This window comes from Gordionus sp. m RMFG-2023, chromosome 1 (genome assembly GCF_954871325.1).
Source record: "Gordionus sp. m RMFG-2023 chromosome 1, tfGorSpeb1-WG-v2, whole genome shotgun sequence".
In the NCBI taxonomy this organism is placed as follows: Eukaryota; Metazoa; Nematomorpha; class Gordioida; order Chordodea; family Parachordodidae; genus Gordionus; species Gordionus sp. m RMFG-2023.
Genome location: NC_088775.1, coordinates 50,675,409 through 50,699,166, shown reverse-complemented (window position 1 = coordinate 50,699,166; position 23,758 = coordinate 50,675,409). Strand labels below are relative to the sequence as shown.

The 23,758-nt window shown below is 26.6% G+C and overlaps 1 protein-coding gene across 1 annotated transcript; it reads left to right on the top strand.

Annotated features, from left to right (window-relative positions):
- Positions 1–219: 219 nt before the first annotated feature.
- On the top strand, positions 220–21,829 carry LOC135926926 (uncharacterized). The gene is made up of 4 exons (XM_065462858.1): positions 220–341; positions 8,321–8,514; positions 21,481–21,677; positions 21,719–21,829. Exons 1-4 carry the CDS (start codon positions 220–222, stop codon positions 21,827–21,829), a joined length of 624 nt encoding a protein of 207 aa, XP_065318930.1.
- The last annotated feature ends 1,929 nt before the right edge of the window (positions 21,830–23,758 follow it).

Genomic DNA, 23,758 nt, shown 5'->3' with positions numbered 1-23,758 from the left:
ATATAACAATCTTATTGATTTACCATTCCGATATTTGATCATTCCATTTATTCAATTTGATTCATATTATACACAGTATTCCATACTCTATATATTATTCCATACTCTATATATTATTCCATATTCATATATTATTCCAAATCCATATATTATTAAATATTCACTTATTCTAATATCCAATTTGATCAATTATTATTCCTAATTATTCATGACTTACTGATGATGATAACAATTTCGAAAATTGATAATAATGACAACCGAGTACCACAAGCAAGCTTATATGGAAATTGCGAACGATTAAAACAAGACAACGTTAATAAAAGCGATTTAAACAAACCGACGTACAAACACAATAAATGATTTGGACAAGCCAACGATTACAGCAACAACTTGAACAATCAAAACGATCTCTCGACGACAGCTTACATGAAATTTTGGGAAGGTTTTCAGAAGAGAGAGAATGTTGAATAATGATATTTAACTTATTTTACAGTCATTCAAATTTGCCTTTTACTTTTACTTTTCATTATACATTTTGAAGAATTAACATAAGATAACATCTTTATTATTTATATAGTTAGATAAATCATGCAGAATTGTGATATAATAACTTTTTTATTCAATATATTATTACAATTACAATTTCATTATTCATCTTATAATAAATTACATTTTTCTTTTTTATATTATTATGAATTACATTTTATTTTTTCTACTCTAACCAAAAAAAATGTTCCTTTTATATCTTTTTAAACGATAAATAAATCATGAAATAACCAATTATTTAAAATGAAAATTCGTTTAAAATTGAATTTAACTTGATATCAAAAAATATATCAATATAAATTGATTTTAAAATAATGTTAATACGATAAAATAAAACGTTAATATAAACTAAAAATTATTTCGCACAAAGGTGTAAATAAAATAAAATTTAAAATCAACTTTATCGACTTACTCAACATATTTTATTGTTAACCTTTTCTTATAACTTATATTTATATTCTAATTTTTTTGTAAAACTAAAAAGATATATATACGATATTAAAAAATTAATAAAACAGACGAGATATAATATTTTGGATTTTTTATTTTTTACAAATCCATGTGTTTTGCAATTACATATAAATGATACTTTAACCTCTTTATTTTGGCTATGGATAATAATTTTCGAATGTATTGTTGCATCTTCCTGCAAGTATCTCATCTTAAAGTTTACAAAACTGCACCAAACTATCACATATATATTTGTAACATTTAAATATATCAAAATCATCTAAACTGTCAAATAGATTTTTATTCAATATTTCATATGATCCTGTTTAAATTATATTTATTTATTTATATACCCATATCGATATCCATCCAAATCTTTATTTTTATTAATTTTATAATATAATAAAATGTTTAAAAATCAAACAAAGTAAATTAAAAATCCAACCTTTTCTTCTAAGAATATATTGAAAAACGTCCATAAATGTTAATTACAAATCGACAGATACAACACCATGCCCATCTTTCTTGTATATAAAACTTAAAGAAATAGAATGCATATTATATATATATAATCTAAGTAAATGTCTACATAAATTCGAATAAATGTTTTAAAAATATATAAAAATTATTATTATTTATTTTTTATAAAATTTTTTTTCTGTTCCAGGAAGTTCCTTATTTTTTCTTAACCATAAGTAATAGTTGTCATGATGCTTTTGAATATTATTTAATTATAACAGTGCTTGGGTCATAGCTTGATTGATATTGTATTGCTAATTATTATTTGTTATATGATAAATTTGAATCCTTTTATCATGGATAAATGATTTTCATTTTTATACTTTGATATATTTATCTTATTTTTACCTTTCGACTCACAATTCAACCTTTTATAATTTAACCTTTTACGATTAAACCTTTTACAATTTAACCTTGTACAATTCAAATTTTTACAATTCAATCTTTTGTAAATTAACTATTTATAACTTAACCTTTTATTACTTTTGTTTTTCGTTTTGATTATTTATATTCTAATTTATATACATAAAAAAAAATATATATGGCATATAAGAAATAAAGAAACAAAAGATGTTTTATATATTTTAATATTTTTTTTGGATGAACACACCATCATCTACATCACATAATTTTAACGGTTAGTGGGTTAAAGCTGAATGATCCATGGTATCATTGGTCAGTCATGATCATTCTATCTTAAGTTTAGTATCATTAATCCAGCATCATTGTAGTTGATTGGACAGAATTATTGTAGTTGATTAGACAGAATATTACAGTAAGAAAGTTAGTCAAATGTGTTTTTTTATTAAATTATATCAAATTAGTAGATAGTCCGTCAAAAATGATGGGGGATGAGAATTTTCTTCTTATATTTATGCTAGATGTTACCTGTTATTTGAAGATTATATCCAATTTTATTCTTTTTACCCACTCCCCCCTTCAGGCCAGGTTCAATCCATTAAAACTAAGACTAAATACTATGGTTTGAGTAAGAATAAATTTAAAACTTTTACTTGATAATACCAATATGTTAAATTTACTGATCATTTATACCTAATATTTAATACTAAAAAAAAATTCCCAGGTAAAGTACAAAGCCATAATAATTTTGAAAAATTCATCCAGGCCCAATGAAAGATCATAATAATTTTGGTAATTAAGAACTGAAACAAAACATTTAAATAATCATAAGAATTTAAAAATACAATAAAAATCAGATTTTCATGGGCCTTGGTTTTTTGATCAGGCCGAGCCCAGGCCTGCAAAATAACTTGTTTTAGGCCAATTCCTGACCCATAGTTAAAAAAATTATCAAACGTCCAAGCTCATAATAATTTTCCCCAAGCCCAGCCCAATATAATTTATAAAAATATTTTCCAAGCCCAGTCCAACTCATAATAATTTTATAAAAATTTTTCTCAAGCCTGGCCAACCCATAGTAATTTTCAAATTTTTTTTCCAAACTAGGTAAATATCTAAAAACTATTTTTATTCTATTTTAGCCCAGCTCAACCATATTTCAGACCAAGGCCAACCCATTTAGATTAAGAGTGAATACTATTTTTTTAAATAAAAATATATTTAAATTAGCTTTTACCTGAAGGCCATATAAATATTCTGTGTTAAATATTACACATATGCCAAATATTATAAAAATTCCCAAGCCAGGTCCACGCACTTGGAAAAAATTTCTCAAACCTGCCAAAGACTATAATAATTTTGGTAGTTGAGAACTGAAATAAAATATATAAAAAGTCACAATACATTTAAAAATACAATCAGAATATGAAAGTTGCATAAGCCTTGGTTTTTGATCAGGCCTGGCCATGTCTTCAAAAGAAATTTTCAGGCCAATTTCTAGCCCATATTTAAAATTAAAAATTTTTTTGAAAAATGTTTAGCAAGCTACGTCCAAGTCCAAATTAATTGTGAAAAATATTTCCCAAGCCCAGTAAAACCCAGAATAATTAATTTTTTTCTTGGATCCAGAAAAATAGTAAGGGGTTTATAAGAATTAATCTGTCTAATATATGTATACATTAATTGGGAAAATTTTTAAAAATTATCATCAAATGAAGGGGAAATGTCTGATTTACCTATCATTATATGAAATTCATGAATACATATTAAAGTACCATGCTGAAAATATGTTCACCCTAATTTAAATTTTAAACAAACCACCACCTTTCCAAATGATTTATTACTTAATTACAAATTATATAATTAAATCTAAGAAATTGATATTAAAAATAGAAAAAATAAAAAAATATTTTAAGTTAAATAATAGGAGGTTAACTACAATCATAGTCAAAATATATATAAGTAAAACAAAAAGGTTATACATTCCATCAAAAATATTATAAGTTATGAATAACATACATTCTACACATATGAAGTTATGAGAAAATATACAACACTATATTATAATAGATTGAATTATTTAATGGTAATTGAAGTATTAGTAAGTGGACAATTTTTACAAAATTATTTAATTCTTTATTTTATTCTTCAAAATATTACACTGCTAATAACCCCTGCAATTTCTCTTGGAATATCTGTCAATTTTCTCTTAAACCATACAATAAATATATTACAATAACTCAGATCGTAACATTAAAAGGTGCTGGAAAATAAGGATCTACTATATGTCAAACAATATATATGGTTAAAAAAAAATATCGATGATATTACTAAATATTCTGAGTCAATTTTAAAATTGACACAGACAAATGTAAAATATTAAAAGGCAAAAATATAAAATAGTGAACAGTATTATTTTATATATGTATATAAAATTAACTGCATCATACCTTAAAGAAATTGCTATCCCTATGTCTAATGATTCTGTACATTATGTTACTATTATTTGTTATTTATTATTGAATAATCGCTAGATCAAGATAATGCCAACAAAGAAAATGAAAACCCTATAGTTATTAATAAAAATATTCCTATTTCTACTCATAAAAGATATTATATGATTTCTATTATAATTTTATTATACAACTCAAATATAATAATTTATATATATTTTATGAAAAAATTATCTTTCAAAATAAAAGTTATTATTAGTTTTCCAACTGTTTATTAAATATTGATACAATTATTTACAACATATATTTATTTATTAAGTATATAAATAAAATTTAAATATAACCATCATCAAATAATAGGTTTATACAAAGATTAATAACTGAAAGATAATAATAACTAATAATTGAATCATATCAAACATTTTGAATATTTTAATTTTTTTAAAACTTAAATGTGTCCAAAATGTTGTTATTAATTTGTGAAAATTTCAAGGATTTTTTTAAAACATTTTGGAAGCAGCTTAATAAAATTTTAGTTAAAAATAATTTTGATAACAAAATTGTTTTATTCCTAAATTCCTGGAGACATACTGTGACATTAAAACTCTCCTTTATTCTACCCAGTTTGAAGTTTAAATTTCTTTGAAGCCAATTTTAAAAGACTTGAATATTCCAATATATTAACGTTTTCTGTAGGTTAACTATATAAACTATAAAATTTTAACCTTATGAAGATGGTAAAATGTGTTATAAAATTGAATGAATGTTAAGGTTGTTACATGATTACTATTGAACCGATTACCCTATAATCATTTTTATTGGACAAATTTTTTTTAAAAGAACACTATTGGCTAAATTTGATTGACGTTTTTTGAGGATTTATATAATAGATTATATCCAAATGTATTTTTTGTTCTTTTCTTTTAACATTATTTAAGATACACTTCTTCAGTCACAATCCTAAATATCAGATTTTAATCACCAAATTTATGATCCCAATATTTACATGAATCTTTTTATTATATAATGGATTCCATTTAAAATAATATCACATATTTATATAACAAATTCCAAAAATAAACAATATTCCAATATTATCTAATATCTTCTTTCATTATTATACCTTTCATATATTAATATAACCAATATTCATAAACTTTTAACAATATTCTTTGAACTATTTATAACCCATTCGTGACTTTTAATCCATTTAGCACGTGTTTAATATCTAACTTTACTTATTTTTAACTAACTTTCATATCTGGGATTTGCATTCTTTTAATTTCATCACATTATTCATTATATTTAATTTATCAATTCTTCTTTTTCTATATTTCACATATAAATTTTTTTTTAAACATAATACAGAAACTATTACGCCCCATCATATCCAATGGTCCAGCAAAAAAATCTCCAAAAGTAAACCTTTATCCCTGTAATATATAATGGTTCTTCCATTTATATATCACCAACCTCTAAAAGTAAACATCACAGACAGTAATATATAATGGTTCCTCCTTTTATATATCACCATAAACCTTAAAAAAATAAACCCAAAACAAAAAAATAAACTCAGACAATTGAAGCCTTTTAAACCCATAAGTTACTCTCTATCTTATCTTTTAACTTGCTCAATACATAATTACTTTATTGACTTTCCCAAATTTTCTTTAGATATTCCACAATTCAAAATTAACTTTACTTTTATAAATTTTTATATTTAAATTTAATTCTATTAATATTTTTTTATTTAAATTAATTCTATTAATATTTTTTTATTTAAATTAATTCATTACTTATACCTAAATTTCTCTTTTCAAACATATTACATTTAAACTTCGCTTTTTTCCTCTCTTCCTTTTTTCCCTTCCATCTATTCCAATTTTTCTCTACTTTCTTATTTTTAATTTTATACATTACATATAATTATGATCCTTTTACCTCTTTATTTTAACTGTGTATAATGGGTTTCCAATGTACTGTTGCATCTTCCTGCAAGTATCTCATCCTAAAGTTTACAAAACAGCACCAAGCTAGCACATATATATTTATAACATTTAAAATTATCAAATCCATCTAAACTGTCAAATATATTTTTATCCAATATTTCATATGATCCTTTTTAGATTATATATATTTATTTATATACCCATATCGATATCCATCCAAATCTTTATTTTTATTAATTCCATAATATAATAAATGTCTAAAAATCAAACAAAGAAAATTATAAGTCCATCTTTTTCTTCTAGAAAATATATTGAAAAACGTCTATAAATGTTAATTACAAATAGACAAATACAACAATTTATTTTTCAACTTTTACATCCATATTTTAAAATGAAAAGCCAAATATGAAATAAATAGATATGACCATCCTATACATGGAAAAAATAAATATAAAAATTTAGAAGCTGAAAATTTAATGCATATAAATATAAAGTGTGGTGCAAAAAAATGCTTAAAAAAAGTAAATTATATTGTATGGTTGTCCTTTATAAAATATGTGTGTAGTTTCCTTGATCCTTGAATTGAAAAATATATTTTCCGGTTCTTTTAAATTCCAGAGTATTATGAAAGATTGTTTTTTAAATTAGAGGTGGGCGCCGGCCGTGAAAATCCCCTGACCCCTCGTTTTACGACATGAGCAAATAAATTTTGAATTTCGAACGATTGGGCGTCTAGGAACTTTTCTAAAAAATCACCGGGCGTGATTATAAATTTTGTGATAATCATGGAAAATTTTAAAAGTATCTCTTTAAACCCATTTTACTCTAGAAACTACTTTAGAAGACTATTCAAAATAGATTTCTTTTTCATTATTGAAATTTAAGAAAAAAAATTAAATTAACTAAATTTTTCAAAATTTCTAACATTATTTTAGTTTTAGAAAAAGATTATATCTTTATTTTTAGCAAAATTTTCGAATTTTGTCGATTTTGAAATCTTCCTTTTCTTAAATTTAGCCTGTGTAAATCTTTCAGTCCCCGCCAGTTCGGCTTCTAGTAACCGATTACTTTCAGTACCCAATAATGGTTTACAATAGAAAAGATGAACATAACTAAAGTAAAAAATGTTGGCATCAGTCATTTTTTAATTATAGACTGATTTATAAATGTGTTAATTAGTAAATACTTCTTGTAAAATTATGGTAATCAACAAAATTATAATATTTTCAAAAATAATAATTCAATTTTTTAGGCATAAAATTTTGCCCGAGTCCGGATTTAGCTAAAAAGAAAATGAACATCCAACATGAGTTGGTGTAAATTTTTTGTAATAAAAACTGCAACTCCAGAATGCATTTCATTCTTAATATTTTATATACAAATACAATTTTTTTTTAATATTTGACATTTCATATAATATACTTGATAGTGGAGATCTGCAAAGCCAGATAGGTTAGCTGGAAAATTTTTTGAATAAATAAAAACGGGCAGTGTCAGGCTAATAAAAAATTTTGGGCCGGGAATTTATATAAAAAAATTTCGGGCTGGGCAATTAGATAAAAAAAAATCAGGTCAGGCTGGGCTGTCATAATGTTTTTATACTCATTTTCAGTTATTTACTTTCTTTTCTTCACAATATACTTTTATACAATATTATCATGTCATAATTTCAGATTTTCTTGCTTAATAAAATATATTTAAAAAATACTTTAATTTCTTTTTTATAAAATAAATTATGTTAAATAAAAATAAAGATGGAGATAAATAGGCTATTATTATATGACTTGCTGATAGCCCGAATGACGGGGAATCAGAATTTTCTACTTATGGATAAATAATAAATTTATTTATGGATAGAATGAAATAGGATGAAAGTGATGATAATGTTTTTTTACCCCCCTCCCCCCCCCCCCCCTTCTTCCTTATCTTTTTCCTTTCTCTATTGGTTAAACGATATTGACGAAGGCAGTGATAATCATAGAACCGTGAATAATGATAACGTTTCCCGTTCACTAATAATAATAATGTGTTCCACATAATTAGGATCCCGAACATCCTTAGTACAGACAAGGATTGGGGACACACGATATTGACTCTAGTGAATGACAAAAATAATGAAGGTAAAAAGAAGAAGAAAAAATCAAATAAAAACGATATTAAACTCTTTAGGATAATGGGTTTCAGGGACCGAGGTTACAATTATAGGGAAGTTGAATGCCTCTGGAATAGAACACGCTGTATATATAGCGTTATCTTCCAAGGATATATTTACCTAACATAAGAATTTTTGTTTTCTTCTCTTAAATATCTAATCAGGCGTCAGGTACATTATTATTAATATTGTTTACAATTTTTTTTTAACACTATCTTGCCGGTAACGGAACTAATGGATCCCCTCTTTCTTAATCCTCTCTTCTTTACTATGCTAGCTGACTAAATAGTTGTACCGTCCACTATAATAAAACGGGTATGCATCATGTATAGGATCTATATACTAGTGAATATACATGGTGCACGCTACAACTCCTGGTGGGAATAAATAAAATTTTACCTTTATTTGACGTTGGATGATAAGGATATGAATCGTCTGCCTTTTTTGCGAAATGATATGAACATGAATTATTATAAAAAAACAATACTATATCATACACTAATCAGGCAAATATTTTCATTTAATCATATTTTATTTACAGATTCCTTATTAACCTCATTACATTATAACAAGACAATTTTTTGGTATATTACAAATAATTTAAATTGCTAATTTCTCTCCCTCATATCAAAAATTTAAATTATTACCATAATATATACATAATTTCAATATCTACAATTAAATAATCCTCACCAAGTAATTATATCATAAATTACTAATTTTACCATTAAATTTTACATTCTATACCTCTCTATTATATATTTTTAATATTCAATTTTTTATACATAAGATATTTAACCCATATTTTTATAGTAGAACAAATTTTTACTCTATCAATTAAATGATTAATAATTTCATAAAAATCCTTTAAATCTAAATAAATATATTTTTTCATTATCAAAAATATTCATATATACTCTATACTAATAACATTCTCCATAGTGGAGAAAATCCATTATATGATACAAATATATTACTTACTCAAATATAATTTAATAAATTACTAAACTCAATAACCAAACAATTTTTTTCCTCTCATTAAAATTTTTTACTTAAAAACTAATCTTTAATTTTTATAACCCCATTTCATTATTACTTTCTTAAAAACAAACAAAATACTTTAAAAATAAACATGAATAAAATCTTCTGCTTTTTTATTTTTCCTTTCAACCATAACAAAATAAATCTTAAAATGTCTTTTAAAAACAAACTCCAAATCTCATTCAACATTCCAGGACTTTTAAGTAAAATAACGATATTAAAAAAGATTATGGAAGAAAACAACATAAAAATCCTTATGACCCAAGAAACAATAATTAACAACAACATAATAAAAAAATTAAGAGGATACACATATTTAGATCAGGCACTTCCAATAATAGGAATGGTTTATCATTCATTATAAGAGATCTAAACTACTAAAAATTTCAATCCCATAACGACAGAATATCATCCATCACACTCAATAGCAAATTCATCTAATAAATATATATGCACCTGCCAAACCAAACGAATATCTAAAATTTATAACACCTAAAAAACCATCTTAGACATATAAAAAAAATCATTTTAGCATAATTGGCGGTGATTTAAACATGAAATTAGGCAATGAAATACAAACATTCATATAGGTAACGTTACCTTAGATCAAAAAAAAAATAACGCTAAAAAAATCATTGAAATTTGTAAACTTTTTAATTTAAAAATCATAAATTCTTTCTTAAAAAAAAACAATAATTATTTCACTTTTTAAACATAAATCTTTATGTAAAAGTCAACTAAATTTTTTTATTACAGGCATAAATTGAGTTTTTACATAAAAAATATTAATATTCTAAATAATATCGACTTTTTGTTACTCTAATTATTAAACCTAAATTATTACATAACCTCAATAAATCCAAAAATTACACACCTTTAACCTCTAAAAAATACAACATCAACAATTTAAATCTACCCTCTCCATCCATCAACTTTCATAACAGTTTGAAACAAATAAAAAATAATGACTCATGACTTAACATTTCTAACTCAATAATAAAAGCCGCCATTTCAAATTTAAATATTAAAACTTAATATCCAGACTGGATTAGCCCAGACACATCAAATTTTATTAAATTACTGCTAATAAAAATATTAAAAAAAGGAAAAACAAATATATAAAAAATCTTATTAATAAAATTAAAAAATCATTTACTTTAAAATTAACCCAATTCAAATTTCAAAAATAAAAATGATCGTTATAACGCATTTAAAACCTTAAATTTCCTTACATATTTTTTTTTTTTTCTCTTTAGCTTTCACCTTTTCTGGTGGTAAGCTCCTTCAACATCTCTCTCCACTTTATGTTATTCGTACAATCTCTTTTATCTATTTTATACTTCTTTATATTGGCTCTAACTTTATGGCCCCATTGAAGTTTTGGCCTTCCTCTTTTACGTTTGCCCATCACTTCCAATCTTTCAACTTTATTTCCTATGTAGTTCATAGGCCTTCTCATTGTGTGCCCATACCACCTAAGTCTGTTTACCATTAACTTAGTCTTAATGGGCACTACCTTTAAACTATTTAGTATTCTTGTACTGCGCACCTTATCCTTTCTTGTTACCCCAGCAATCATCCTCAGCATTCTCATCTCCATAGTTTGTAGACTTCTCTCGTCTGATTCTTTGGTTGGTCATGTTTCCGAACTATATAGAATAGTTGGTTGTACTATGGAACTGTAAATTTTTCCCTTTAATTTGTGTGGGATTCTTTTGTCAAATAGCACTCCAGATAAAGATCTCCACTTTAACCACCCTTGATTAATCTTATTCTTTATCTCTTTTTCTATTGTGCCGTTTGTTTGTATAGTGGAGCCCAAATATTTGCAGCTTTCAATTGCGGATATCTGCCAATCATTTATATCAATACTCTCCGTTTCATCTCCTCCTATCACCATATACTCCGTCTTTTCTCTATTTACTTTTATTCCATGCGTTTCTAGGATATTTATCCAATTCACTAACCTTTCTTTCATTTCATCCTTGGATTCGGCAAGTATCACAATATCATCTGCAAATATCATATTCCACGGGACTGTTTGAGGTATAGACTGTGCTAATACATCTATTACTGTAATGAAGAGAAGTGGGCTGAGAGCCGACCCTTGATGAACTCCTTCGGCTATTGTGAAGCCTGCTGAAGTACCTGTTGTGCTACGGACCATTGTTGTATGTCCCATATACATATCCTCTATTATTCTTATATATTTTTCGGGAACTTTTTTGTGGCGTAGCGCCCACCAGATAAGTTTTCTTGGGATTCTATCGAAGGCCTTTTCTAGATCGAGAAAGACCATGTGTAGCTTTTTGTTCTTTTCCCTGTATTTTTCACTCATTTGCCTAATTGCATGGATAGCATCGGTTGTTGATCTTCCAGGCATAAAGCCAAACTGTGTCTCTCCTATTTCGATTATATCTCTTAATCTTTTTTCTATTATTTTTTCGTATAGTTTTAGACAGTGTGACATTAGTTTTATGCCCCTGTAATTTTGACAATTGTGTGGATCCCCTTTATTTTTGAAGATAGGAACTAGATAGCTCTGCCTCCATTTTTGGGGGACCTCTTCATTTCCAAGTATTTTATTGTACAGATTTGTGAGGAGATGTATTCCATCATCTCCTAGTGCTTTAAGGCTTTCTATTGGAATATCGTCTGGACCCCTAGCTTTGTTGTTTTTCATATGCTTGAGGCATGTGATTATTTCTTGTTCTGTTATAGGTTGTACAAGGTTTTGACAAGGGGAGTGTTCGTCGAGATGCAATATGTGGGAATTAAAGTTGAGAAGCTACTGAAAATATTCTTTCCATCTATTCATTATTTCTTTTTCCTTTATTATCAATTTCCCATCTTTATTTTTGATTACTTTCGGAGCTCCGTTTATATCCCTAGAGTTCTTTTCTCGCTGTTTGGCTAATCTGTATATTTTATTTTGCCCTTCTTTGGTATGTAGATCTTCGTACATGTCATCGTATGCCATAGATTTGGCCCTAGCCACCGCCTTTGTAGCTAATCTCTTGGATTTTTTGTATCTTGACTTGTCATCTGCATTTTTGGATTTGTACCATATTTTATAAAGGGCTTTTTTCTCCTGTATAGTGGTTTGTACCTCTTGATTCCACCACCATAGTTCTTTGTGTGATTTGTTGCCTCCTCTTGTCAAGCCTAGCGTCGATTTTGCAGTGTCTATTAATCTGGATGAAAGGTCTGTCCATATTTTTTCACTGACTTGTGAGCAATTTATTGTTTCAATGTTTGCATTGATTGCAAAGGCATCTGTCATTGTTTTTAATTTGCCCCATTTGATGCATGGTTCCAGTTTTATCTTATTTTGAGTGGATTTATTTGAGATTTGTAAATCCATGATTAGTAGCTTGTGTTGCGCGGCGATATCTTCTCCTGGGATGACTTTGCAGTCTATTACATCTTTTAATCTTCTGCGAGAGATTAGCATGTAATCTATCTGTGTTTTCCTAGTACCACTTTCATATGTTATTAAATGACTATCTTTTTTCCTATAGTAGGTGTTGGTTAAGGCAAGGTCGAAGGCTTGCGCAAATTTCAGTACGTGCTCTCCTTCATCATTTCTTTCTCCGTATCCAAAACCACCATGATGCCTTTTGTAGCTATCTCTTGCTTTCCCCACATGCGCATTTAAGTCACCACCAATTATGACTAGGTCATCCTTAGGGATTTCCATTACGGCTTCATCAAGGATAGCTCTAAAGTCATCTTTCTCTTCTTCCTTGCAACCCGTTTGAGGAGCATATACTGATAGGATGTGTAGTATTGATTGACCAATGCAGAGTTTTATCTTCATTAGTCTATCAGAGATCCTGTTGACTTCTACAACTGAGGAGGTTAGATCTTGACTGAGGATGATGCCGACACCGTTCCTATTGCTAACAAGTCCATTATAGTACAATTTATACCCATCTCCAATCATCAAAGTCTTCTGTCCTTTCCATTTCGTCTCTTGTATGCACGCTATATCAACTTTTCTCTTGTTCAACATTGATGCCAATTCTCTCGTCTTACCTTTAAGCGTCCCAATATTCAAACTTGCCAGTCTTGTCTTCTTTGCTTTGACCTTTACTTTATTTTTCACAGGATGGAGGTCTACACCCTGCGCGTCGCATGGAGGGAACGCCCTAGCTTTCATATTCATATTTTCATTTGTGTCCTTCATTTTGTTTATTGGACAGGTATCCTTAGCACCCGGCTGTCCAGGCTTGTCGGTGACCGGGGTGTCATCTCTAAGCTCCGAAATTCATCATACCATATGTCTTTACACATCAGTCATCGAAGAAAAACTTGAAAGTTTTTATGGTTCTTACCAGGATTGAACCCGCGTCCTTGTTCATGCTCGTGTTTCCAAGCCTACATCTTACCCATTAGGCCACCCCGGCGATAAATTTCCTTACATATAATGATAAAAAAAATAATATTCTAAAAACTAGTCGCCTTACATTAAATAATCCAGAAAATCAACTAAACATGTTCATCTATCACTACAGAAATATTTTTAATAGTAAAATTCCATTTACAAAATCTTTAACTTCCCAATAACTTTATAGACATCCTATCCTCCCTTCCCTCTAAAACACGAAGACATCATAAATGCTATAAATAAATTAAAAAATCACAAATCGATGTCTGATAACATATCAAACGAAATCCTTAAAAAATTTCCTTCTGCAACCTCAAAAATTCTATTCTCAACCTTAAACAAAATATATTTAACAGCGCAAGTACCGCCAGAAATATTCAAATCTTTTATCATTAACCTACCTAAAATTCCTTTCCCAAAATTACCAAACGACTACAGAGGCATAACCCTCACATCTTCTATCTATAAAATTTTAACTAACTTTCTATACAACCTTATAATAAAAAATATTGATAATAAAACACAATATTATTGCATCCTTTCATAATGGAAGAAATGCAATTGAATTAATTACAGCTCTAAAGCTACGTTTCACAAATTTTATTTATATATCATAATTACTGATATCTCAAAAGCTTTTGATTCAGTGCATAATCATTCAATTTGGGACACCCTTTTCAAATACAAAATTAACACTCACATTATTAAAATCATTGTGAACATCTACGAAAATAGCTTAATCAATATCAAACACAATAGGTTAACATTACCTCTTTTCAAACAAAAATCCGGCATAAAACATCGTTGCATCTTATCACCTCCCATTTTTAATCTATTAATCAATGATATCAAAAATACCAGTGATTTACAAAACGTCGACTGGCTATTTTATGCAGACGACATATGTATTCTCACTGAAGTCATCAATAACATACAAAATATTTTAACATCCATTTCAAAAAAAATGGAAAACATGAATCTAAAAATAAACTTAAAAAAATTTTTTTTTTTATCAAACTCTAATATTCACCAAGAAATTTCCTTCAATAATAATATAATACACTTTACAAATTCAAATACCTAGGCGTTACTATTGATAACAAAGGCAATCAAAGCAAATTTAACCTCTAAATTATCTAAAAAAAATAACTTTAAATTATGGAACACAAATATCATTTCAAAAAATTTCAAAATACATATTTTCAAAATCTATATATTATCATCCCTAACTAAGGCTATTAAAACATGGGAAAACAACAAATCAAATCTAAACAACCTCAAGTTTTTATTAATAAATGCCTAATTCTAAATATCAAATATCCTATTATAATATCTAACACAAATCTTTGGCAACTCTGTCACACACTTCCATTAAACATTTTATTAAATTATAGAAAAATAGAATTATTATGTAACACCCTAAGACATAATCATACTACTAGTACCATTACTAAAGCCTTACAAAACAAAAAATTATAAAAAAGAATACTTTAATAATACTAAAACTTGGTATAGTCAAGCCATACACATTTTATTAAAGAATGATGTCAACAACCATTTCCTTATTAATATCTCTCAAGACAAAAAACAATTAAAAGAATGGCTAAACCAAGCCACCTTAATCTAACAAAAAAAATAATATAAATAAAAAATAAAGATAAAATAAAAAAAAAATTTAAAAAAATATGTGTATATATTTTATACATATATCAATAACATTAATATCCTACTTCTTTTTCCCTACTTATTCTTTACTACAATCATTCAGTGGATCCCAACTTATCCACGAGAGGTACCGTAAGCCCTCTTAAATTAAACGGGCCCTGACAATAGGGTAAAATACTGATAAACAGTGTATGCAAATCCACTGCACTGGATATGCCATCTTTTGGGTGTGGGAAGCCACTTAATTGTTTGTTTCCCCAGTGAAGGACAAGACAAGACATTTGACATTGGATGAATCAGAATAGTCAAATGAGAGGAATAGATTATCTGTATTCATTCTTCCAAGATTTCTATAAATTTTAGAGAAATGGCCAAATATATTATGGAAAATATGGAATAAAATAAATAAATAAATATGATTTGTGAGTTATGAATTAATTCCTTTAAATTTTCCACATCCAGACTCAATAGTTTTTACCCACTCACTTCGTATAAAATCTACATTCATCTCAAAGAATCATTAAAATACTTTTAAAACCCTCCCAAATACTCTTTTAAAAGAGACCTGCCATCATAGATTCGATTCAATTTTGGGAGTAAACCTGATCATCTCACAAAACACTGTGGTGGTATCCACTCCTTTGCAATGGGCTATTTAGAAGATTATCAACAAAAATAATTGTCACAGGTCAAAACCCAGGGTCTTAACTTATTTAATATACATACCAATTAGGATTTGGTGTTAAGGGAGAAAGCAAAATATCTTCACATACCATTTTTTTTATATCCAAAATCCTCCTCCTAACAAGGCTATTATAAAGTAGACTAAATATGCTTTTAATAGCAAATTTCGTGAATATTTCATAAATTGTTTTTATCACAATTTTCCGGTTTATTCAAAATTCCTAGAATACTATAACATTAAAACTCCTTTATTCAGGCTACATGTCATAGATTCTGACTAAAGGATCCAGCAGGGGGCACATGTCCTCGTTTATTTTACTTTGGTATTCATTATCTCATCCATTATCTTAAATCTAAATTTGATTAGGATATAAATATTTGGTATCTTGATGATGGAACAATATAAGATGCTCTTCCTAAAATAATTGGTTTTCAATTTCTTGAAGCCAATTTTAAAAGACTCATTCTTAATAAGTCCAAATCCAAAATCTGTTACATGATAACAATTTACAAAACCATCATCTAGCAAGATTAAATTTTTTATTGAGTACATAAATAATAAAATTTAAAAAAAATAAAAAAATTAATATAATTTAAAAAAAGTATACATGTTTCAAATATTTATTCATATTGAATATTATAAGAATAATGAAAATTTTGGAATTAACTCTCATCAAAATAATTAAAATTTCTGATTCTCACCTCATATAGGCTTATTTTTGATTAATCCATAGGAGAATACTAATTCCTTGTCATTCATGTAGGACATCAGCTAGTAATCATATAAAATGCAAATATTTATTATATTAGATTGTGGGAATGAATCCTTCCTTAAGGATTTTTTTTATTAACAATGAAAGCCACAAAGCACTCCTTGGTAAATTGTTAACCACAGAGTTTTGAATAAGTTTGCATCTTCTCATGATATGAATCCATTTTTTAAGATGATCCTAATTATAAGAAAATATATTTTGATACAGGTATTTTTTTAAAAATTTTTTTAAAGATACCCAGTTCGGGCTGAATAATTTAAATAGCCATTATTATCTATAAAAATTAAAAATAAATATATAATATTTTTAAAAAAATCAGACCGGGTCATGCCAAAAAAAATTTTTTTAAAAAATCTAGGGCAACCTGTGAAAACGGTATCTACAGGTCTCTGATATATTCATTACATTCAATATAAATATATAATCGTAACATTTGAATTTTCATTATATTATTATTATATTTATTTGCTCAATAAAATATTACTAAATGAATTTTTAAAGTTATATTAAGAAAAAAAAAGATCTTTGCTGGGATTCAAACCCATGACCCTCACATAAGTGACGTTCTTACCGATTAGGCCACAGACGCTTTTAAAAAATCGTGAATTTTTAAATATATATTATAAATTGTATCACTGTGACTGTGACACGGCTTATATATAATAGATAGATTATAGAATACTAGCTGATAGCCTGTCAAATGACGGGGAATCAGAATTTTCTTCTTTTCAATAATGAATGAATAATAAATTTTACCTTTATCGATGGATGAATCAGAAATTTTTCTATCTTATGATCATCATGGAAACAATAATAAAAAAAAGATAAAAGATTGAAAATTTACTGTTAGAAATTTAACTTCCATTTCCTATGAGATATTCTTAAAAAAAATTATTTAATATATATGTATTAATTATGTAAAATGTAGAAAAGGCAATAAAATAGGACCTTCATGGCAATTTTTTAAATTTTCCACGAAATGGTTTTTAAGAAAAAATTCATAGCATTAAAAACTATAATTAAAATAAGAAATTTATGTAAGTCTTGTAAAAATATATATATGTATTAATTATGCAAAATTGAATAGTGTAATATTAATATAAGATTGTGTAAGAATATCTATAATATATCAGTTAGTTCTAGTGTATATATATGATGATGTATAAGATGGTAATGGTTTTATGATTAATGGAAGATGAATGAATGTTTGATATGATATGATTATATGGTGATTTTTATTGGACAAATATTTTTTAAAAGAATATTAAGAATTTAAAAATAAAAGAATATATATTTAATAGTTTGAATTTTAAAGTAGCTACAAACTTTGAATCGTATCTTCTATTTGATTAATTTTGCCAGATTAAGAAAAAAAAAATCTTTGCTGGGATTCATACCTAAGTCCATCAGAGATTTATAAGCGACGCTCTTGCCGATTGGGCCACAGACACTTTTCAAAATTAACGATTTTTTAAATATATTATAAATTGTGAAAGAGTGACTGACAGTGTGACAAGGCTTTTATAAAAATTATAGATATCTATATTATAATTTTCCGATGTCCTCACTACGTCATCGTGATGTCATGACATCGGAGTGTATTTATTTTTATTTTTTTTATTTGTTGATTTTATTTATTATTTGTTTTCTACAAACAGATGATTCTATAACTTCAGTTTTCCATGCAACTGTAGAATGCCATAGTAATACCTTAAATATTCTTTTAATTTATCATTACAAAATTTTATAACATATGCAAGTATTGGATGTCAAAGTAATACATTAAATATATCTATTTACAAAATACTACAAATTATTAATATTTTATATAGATACAACAGTCAAAACAATAATTACTCAAGAAGATGATATTAGTGAAAATAATTATAAATTTACATAATATTTTCATTATTTATTATGTAAATTTATTAATAGATATCCCCATAAATATATATTGCATCAGATGTGCAGCCCATACCCTAAAACTACCTATTAATGATTGCCTAAAAAATAAACTTTAAAACTATCATTGATAAAGCAGGGGATGTTGCAAAATTTTTAAGAATTCCCACAATTGTAGGAATATTAAAATCAATGAAAAGGTCAATGGCAAGATGCACAACACGCTGGTCCTCTATGATGTTAGAACGATTATTAGGTTTGAAAGATTTCTGTAATGATTTTATTATAGGAGTATATGCTGTCATTTTGTCGGAAGATGATTGCTGCCAAATAAAGGACCTTACTAGTGTATTAGTTCCTTTAAAAATAACAAAATAAAAATTACAATCAGTAAAATTATGTTTATCTGATTTTTATGGCATATGGATTAGATGTCAATTAGATTTAGAAAGATTTATTAGTTCTTTTTTATATGAAATATTAGAAAACATGAAAATTCGAGAGCAACAATATTTGCAAAATAGTGTTGTATACCCTTCTATATATTTAGACCCTCGATATAAAACTTTATTGAGTATTGAGCAAAAACAAATGGCTAAAGACCATCTTAAGGATTTATGGCATACGCAAAACTCCATTATTTACAATATATTGAAGGCTACGACAATAATATCTACTGGTTGTAGTATAATAATGATAATGATAGCAACATTGATGATCTTAAAATTTTACATTTAGATAGAGAAAAAAAAATCAAATTATCATCAGATAGAAAGGAGGATCAAAAAATGCCTATTGATCTTTAATTAAAAAGTTCTCAGAAGTTAAGAGAATAAATAAGGATACAAATATTTGAAAATTCTAGGAAGAAAATTCTTCAATATGTCCAGAATTATATATCTTGTGTAGAATCGTCATGGCTGTACCGGCCACACAAGTACAATAATTTATGTATTATAAAGATAACTATCTTTTTAGGTAAGCGTAGAAGGTGGATTTTCATCTTTGAAATATATATTATCTAATTTACGTGGAAATCTCAAGGATGATATTTTAGAAAATATTATGATAGTGCAATTGAATAAAACATTTAAAATATAAATTATTTCACTTATAAATTTTTTAATTGTAAATTATGAATGTGTATATATTGAAGTATAATAATAAATGAATGAAAAAAGGCTTATTTTGAGTCTCATTTTTTTTTATACCCGAACCCGGACCCTTTTTTTTTGTAGAAGGGTTCACGTCCCTGATAAATACTGCCCAAAGTATTATTTTTTTGAAAATATAAATACTACCCGATAAATTTACTGATCAAAAATAAATTTTTTCAAAAAAATCCCACTGGAAGATAATTGGCAAGAAAAAAATTCCCCATTTTTTCGATTTAAAAAAATATAAAGTGGAAAATGATTCCCTAGAAAAAAATTCCCTTAATAATTTTTTAAATATCAAAAATAACCCTGCCGCCAAAAAATATGAAAATATTTTTTAAAATATTATCTAAGTAAGATGTATACTATTATATTTGCAATTTTTTTTGAATTTATCAAATTGGTAAAAATAAATGTTACATTATGATTTCAGTGATGATGAAATATAAAAATGACAATTGTCATAATTAATATTTTATTTTAAGGAAAATAACTTAATCATTAAAAAAAAATTGAGAAAAATCTTTTTTAAAAATTAGATTTCTGAACAAATCTATATTATAATTTTCCGACGTCCTCACTACGTCATCTTGACGTCATTACGTCGCTACACATGTCATCGCTACGTCATGTCGTCACTACATCACATCGCTACGTCATTCGTACGTATTTATTTTTTTTATTTGTTTATTTTATTTATTTATTTTTTTTCTATACAAACAGATGATCCTATAACTTAAGTTTTCTATGCAACTGAAGGATGCAATATTAAAACCTTAAATATTCTTATAATTTATCATTACAAAATTTTACAACCTATGTTAGTATTGGATATCAAAGTAACATTAAATATATCGATTTACAAAATATTACAACTTATTAATTATTTTTTTTTCTATACAAACAGATGATCCTATAACTTAAGTTTTCTAGGCAACTGTAGGATGCCATATTAAAACCTTAAATATTCTTATAATTTATCATTACAAACTTTTACATTGGATGTTAAAGTAATATATTAAATATATCTATTTACAAAATATTACAAATTATTAATATTTTATATAGAAGTTCAATTTAACTTGTACGTCAGAGATTTTTTCTCCATTACTTAATTTTTGGAGTTATCTCCAATAGTAAGAGGTAATATTTGTTATTTCTTATAATTTTATTAGGGCAGACCTTATTTTGTCATGATTCTCTAATAAGTGGTTTTCCCAGACTTTCACAGTTTCCCTTATTACAATTCACATGTTTTTTTGCATATATAACTAGGAGTTAACTCATAGATTAATTGGTAAATCAGAGATTTCCCATTCATTAATTATAAATTTAATATTTCCAGGTTTGGGAAAATTTTTTAAAAATTATTATGGGTTGGACTGGGCTTACAAAATATTTCTCAAAATTAATATTGGCTTGATTTTTAAAATTATTAGGGACTTCTTTGCTACCAAATATAATTAAAATGGAATTTGTTTCTGGTAGTTTTCTCAGTACTAAAGTTCTCATTCCTATAATAAGTTTAATTCCTACAGATTCTGGCTTGCCATTTTCCTTTAAGCGTCGCCAATTTCCTGAGAGACCTGCTTTTGTCATGACAATTAATAAAGCTCAGGGACAAACGTTGAACAAAGTTAACATCTATTTACCTCATTCTGTTTTTTACATGGACAGCTATATGTGGCTATGTCTCGAGTTTGTTCTCCTCATAAACTAAAGATTATAACCTATGATAAAACAAGAACTACAACCAATGTGGTATATCGTGAGGTTATATCCGACTAATCCCGGTTTATACGAATACGAGTGATACTTAGTATGATATTATTTTATAATTTAAGCAAATTTATATTATTTAAGAATCTTACGTATTTTTAAAGCTATCCATTTTGTCGGGCCGCACAATATGCCCTTTTATCTCTGATTAGAATATTTTGTCTAACTAACTGAGAAATATACAAAATACATTATTTTTATTATTTAACTAAATTAATATAAGAATTTTTAAGGATCCTACTTTTTAAAAAGCTTACCATTTCGTTGGATCCACCATTGCTCTATTATCCTTGCTGATTATTTTGTATAACGCACAAAAATACATAGTACATTATTTTTATTATAAATAATTTTATATCTATTTCAAAAAATCGATTACTTTTTTATAATTTAAATCAATTCATATTATTTTAAGCATCCTACGTATTCTTAAGGCTATCCATTTTGTCGGGCCGCACAATATGCCCTTTTATCTCTGATGAATATTTTGTCTAACTAACTGAAAAATATACAAAGTACATTTTTAATATTTAACTAAATTAATATAACAATTTTTAAGGATCCTACTTTTTTAAAAGCTTACCATTTTGTCGGATCCACCATTGCTCTATTATCCCTGCTGAATATTTTGTATAATGCTCAAAAAAATATACATAGTACATTATTTTTATTATATATAATTTTATATAGGATTTTATATCTATTTCAAAAAATCAATATATATTACAATATTTATTTTTTATTCAATTAAAATTATATTTATTCTTAAGGATCCTACCTTTTTTAACAATACTCCTTTTTATTCTTTCAATAAAAAATACTAAACGGGGTTTTCTATTTTTAGGATTTTATTTTATTTTATTCCAAAAAAAATACATATTACGGTATTTATATATTAATTAAATTATTCTATACTTATTCATAAGGATCCTATTTTTTTGAATGGTATTTTATTTTATTCCTACCTTATAAAATTGACTTGTGAATTATTTTTTTTTTACTTTAGAAAACTATCCCCATCTTATTTCCTCTTTATAATTGTTCAAATATTGTTATATCAGCCATTAATAATGAACAAATGCAAAATAAACCTTTAGAATATCATAATAGGCTTGATAAGTCCCCCCAAAAAATTTTTTGATGATAGCCCTCCATCTACTAGAAATATGCATCTAATAATGACCCAATCTACTGGTTTAGATTATTTTCATGTTTGTTTAATTTCAACAATAGTTTATTTATATTTTTGCCTGATTTCTTTATTTGTCTAGGCTTAATCCCTCACATTGCTACAAAACATGATGAATCTATTATTAAAGATAAGCAAAGAAAATAATGATGATTAAACAAGCGCCTTACCCGTTCTAGAGTTACTGGTAGTCAAAATAATAAAGAACTACTCTTGAAATGAACTCCTCTGGAGGTTTATTTTGTTTTTTTTATCTAATGTTTTATATCTATATGTTTATTTTATTTCCACCCAGTTGCCTCCAAATGATATTTCTTTCACCACTACCACAATCCTTATGCCACTTCTGCCTATTTTTTAACAAATATAAGCATTTTATTCCGTACTATCATTCACTTCACTAGGAATTAATATAAATACTTTATCCTATTCTCTGAGAAACTTTTATGAATATTTAGATGAATGTTCAAACTTGAATTTGCAGTACGGCCAATTGCATCAACTTTATTAATGGAAAAATATGCAGTAGTTCTGTCATGGCCTTTATAACAATATTTACGACCGTTTTATGGTTGAGTTAACATTGTCGTTCATGATTCTATTTTAGAGGGGGATTCCAATGCTGACACTTTTGACAGAAATATCATTTTGCGTTCTTCTTTTACCAGTATCCCAAGGATGCATCATTTATCAGGATGTAATGGTGTACACTGCTTTGGTATTCCGTTATTATTCATTACTTTCACCTA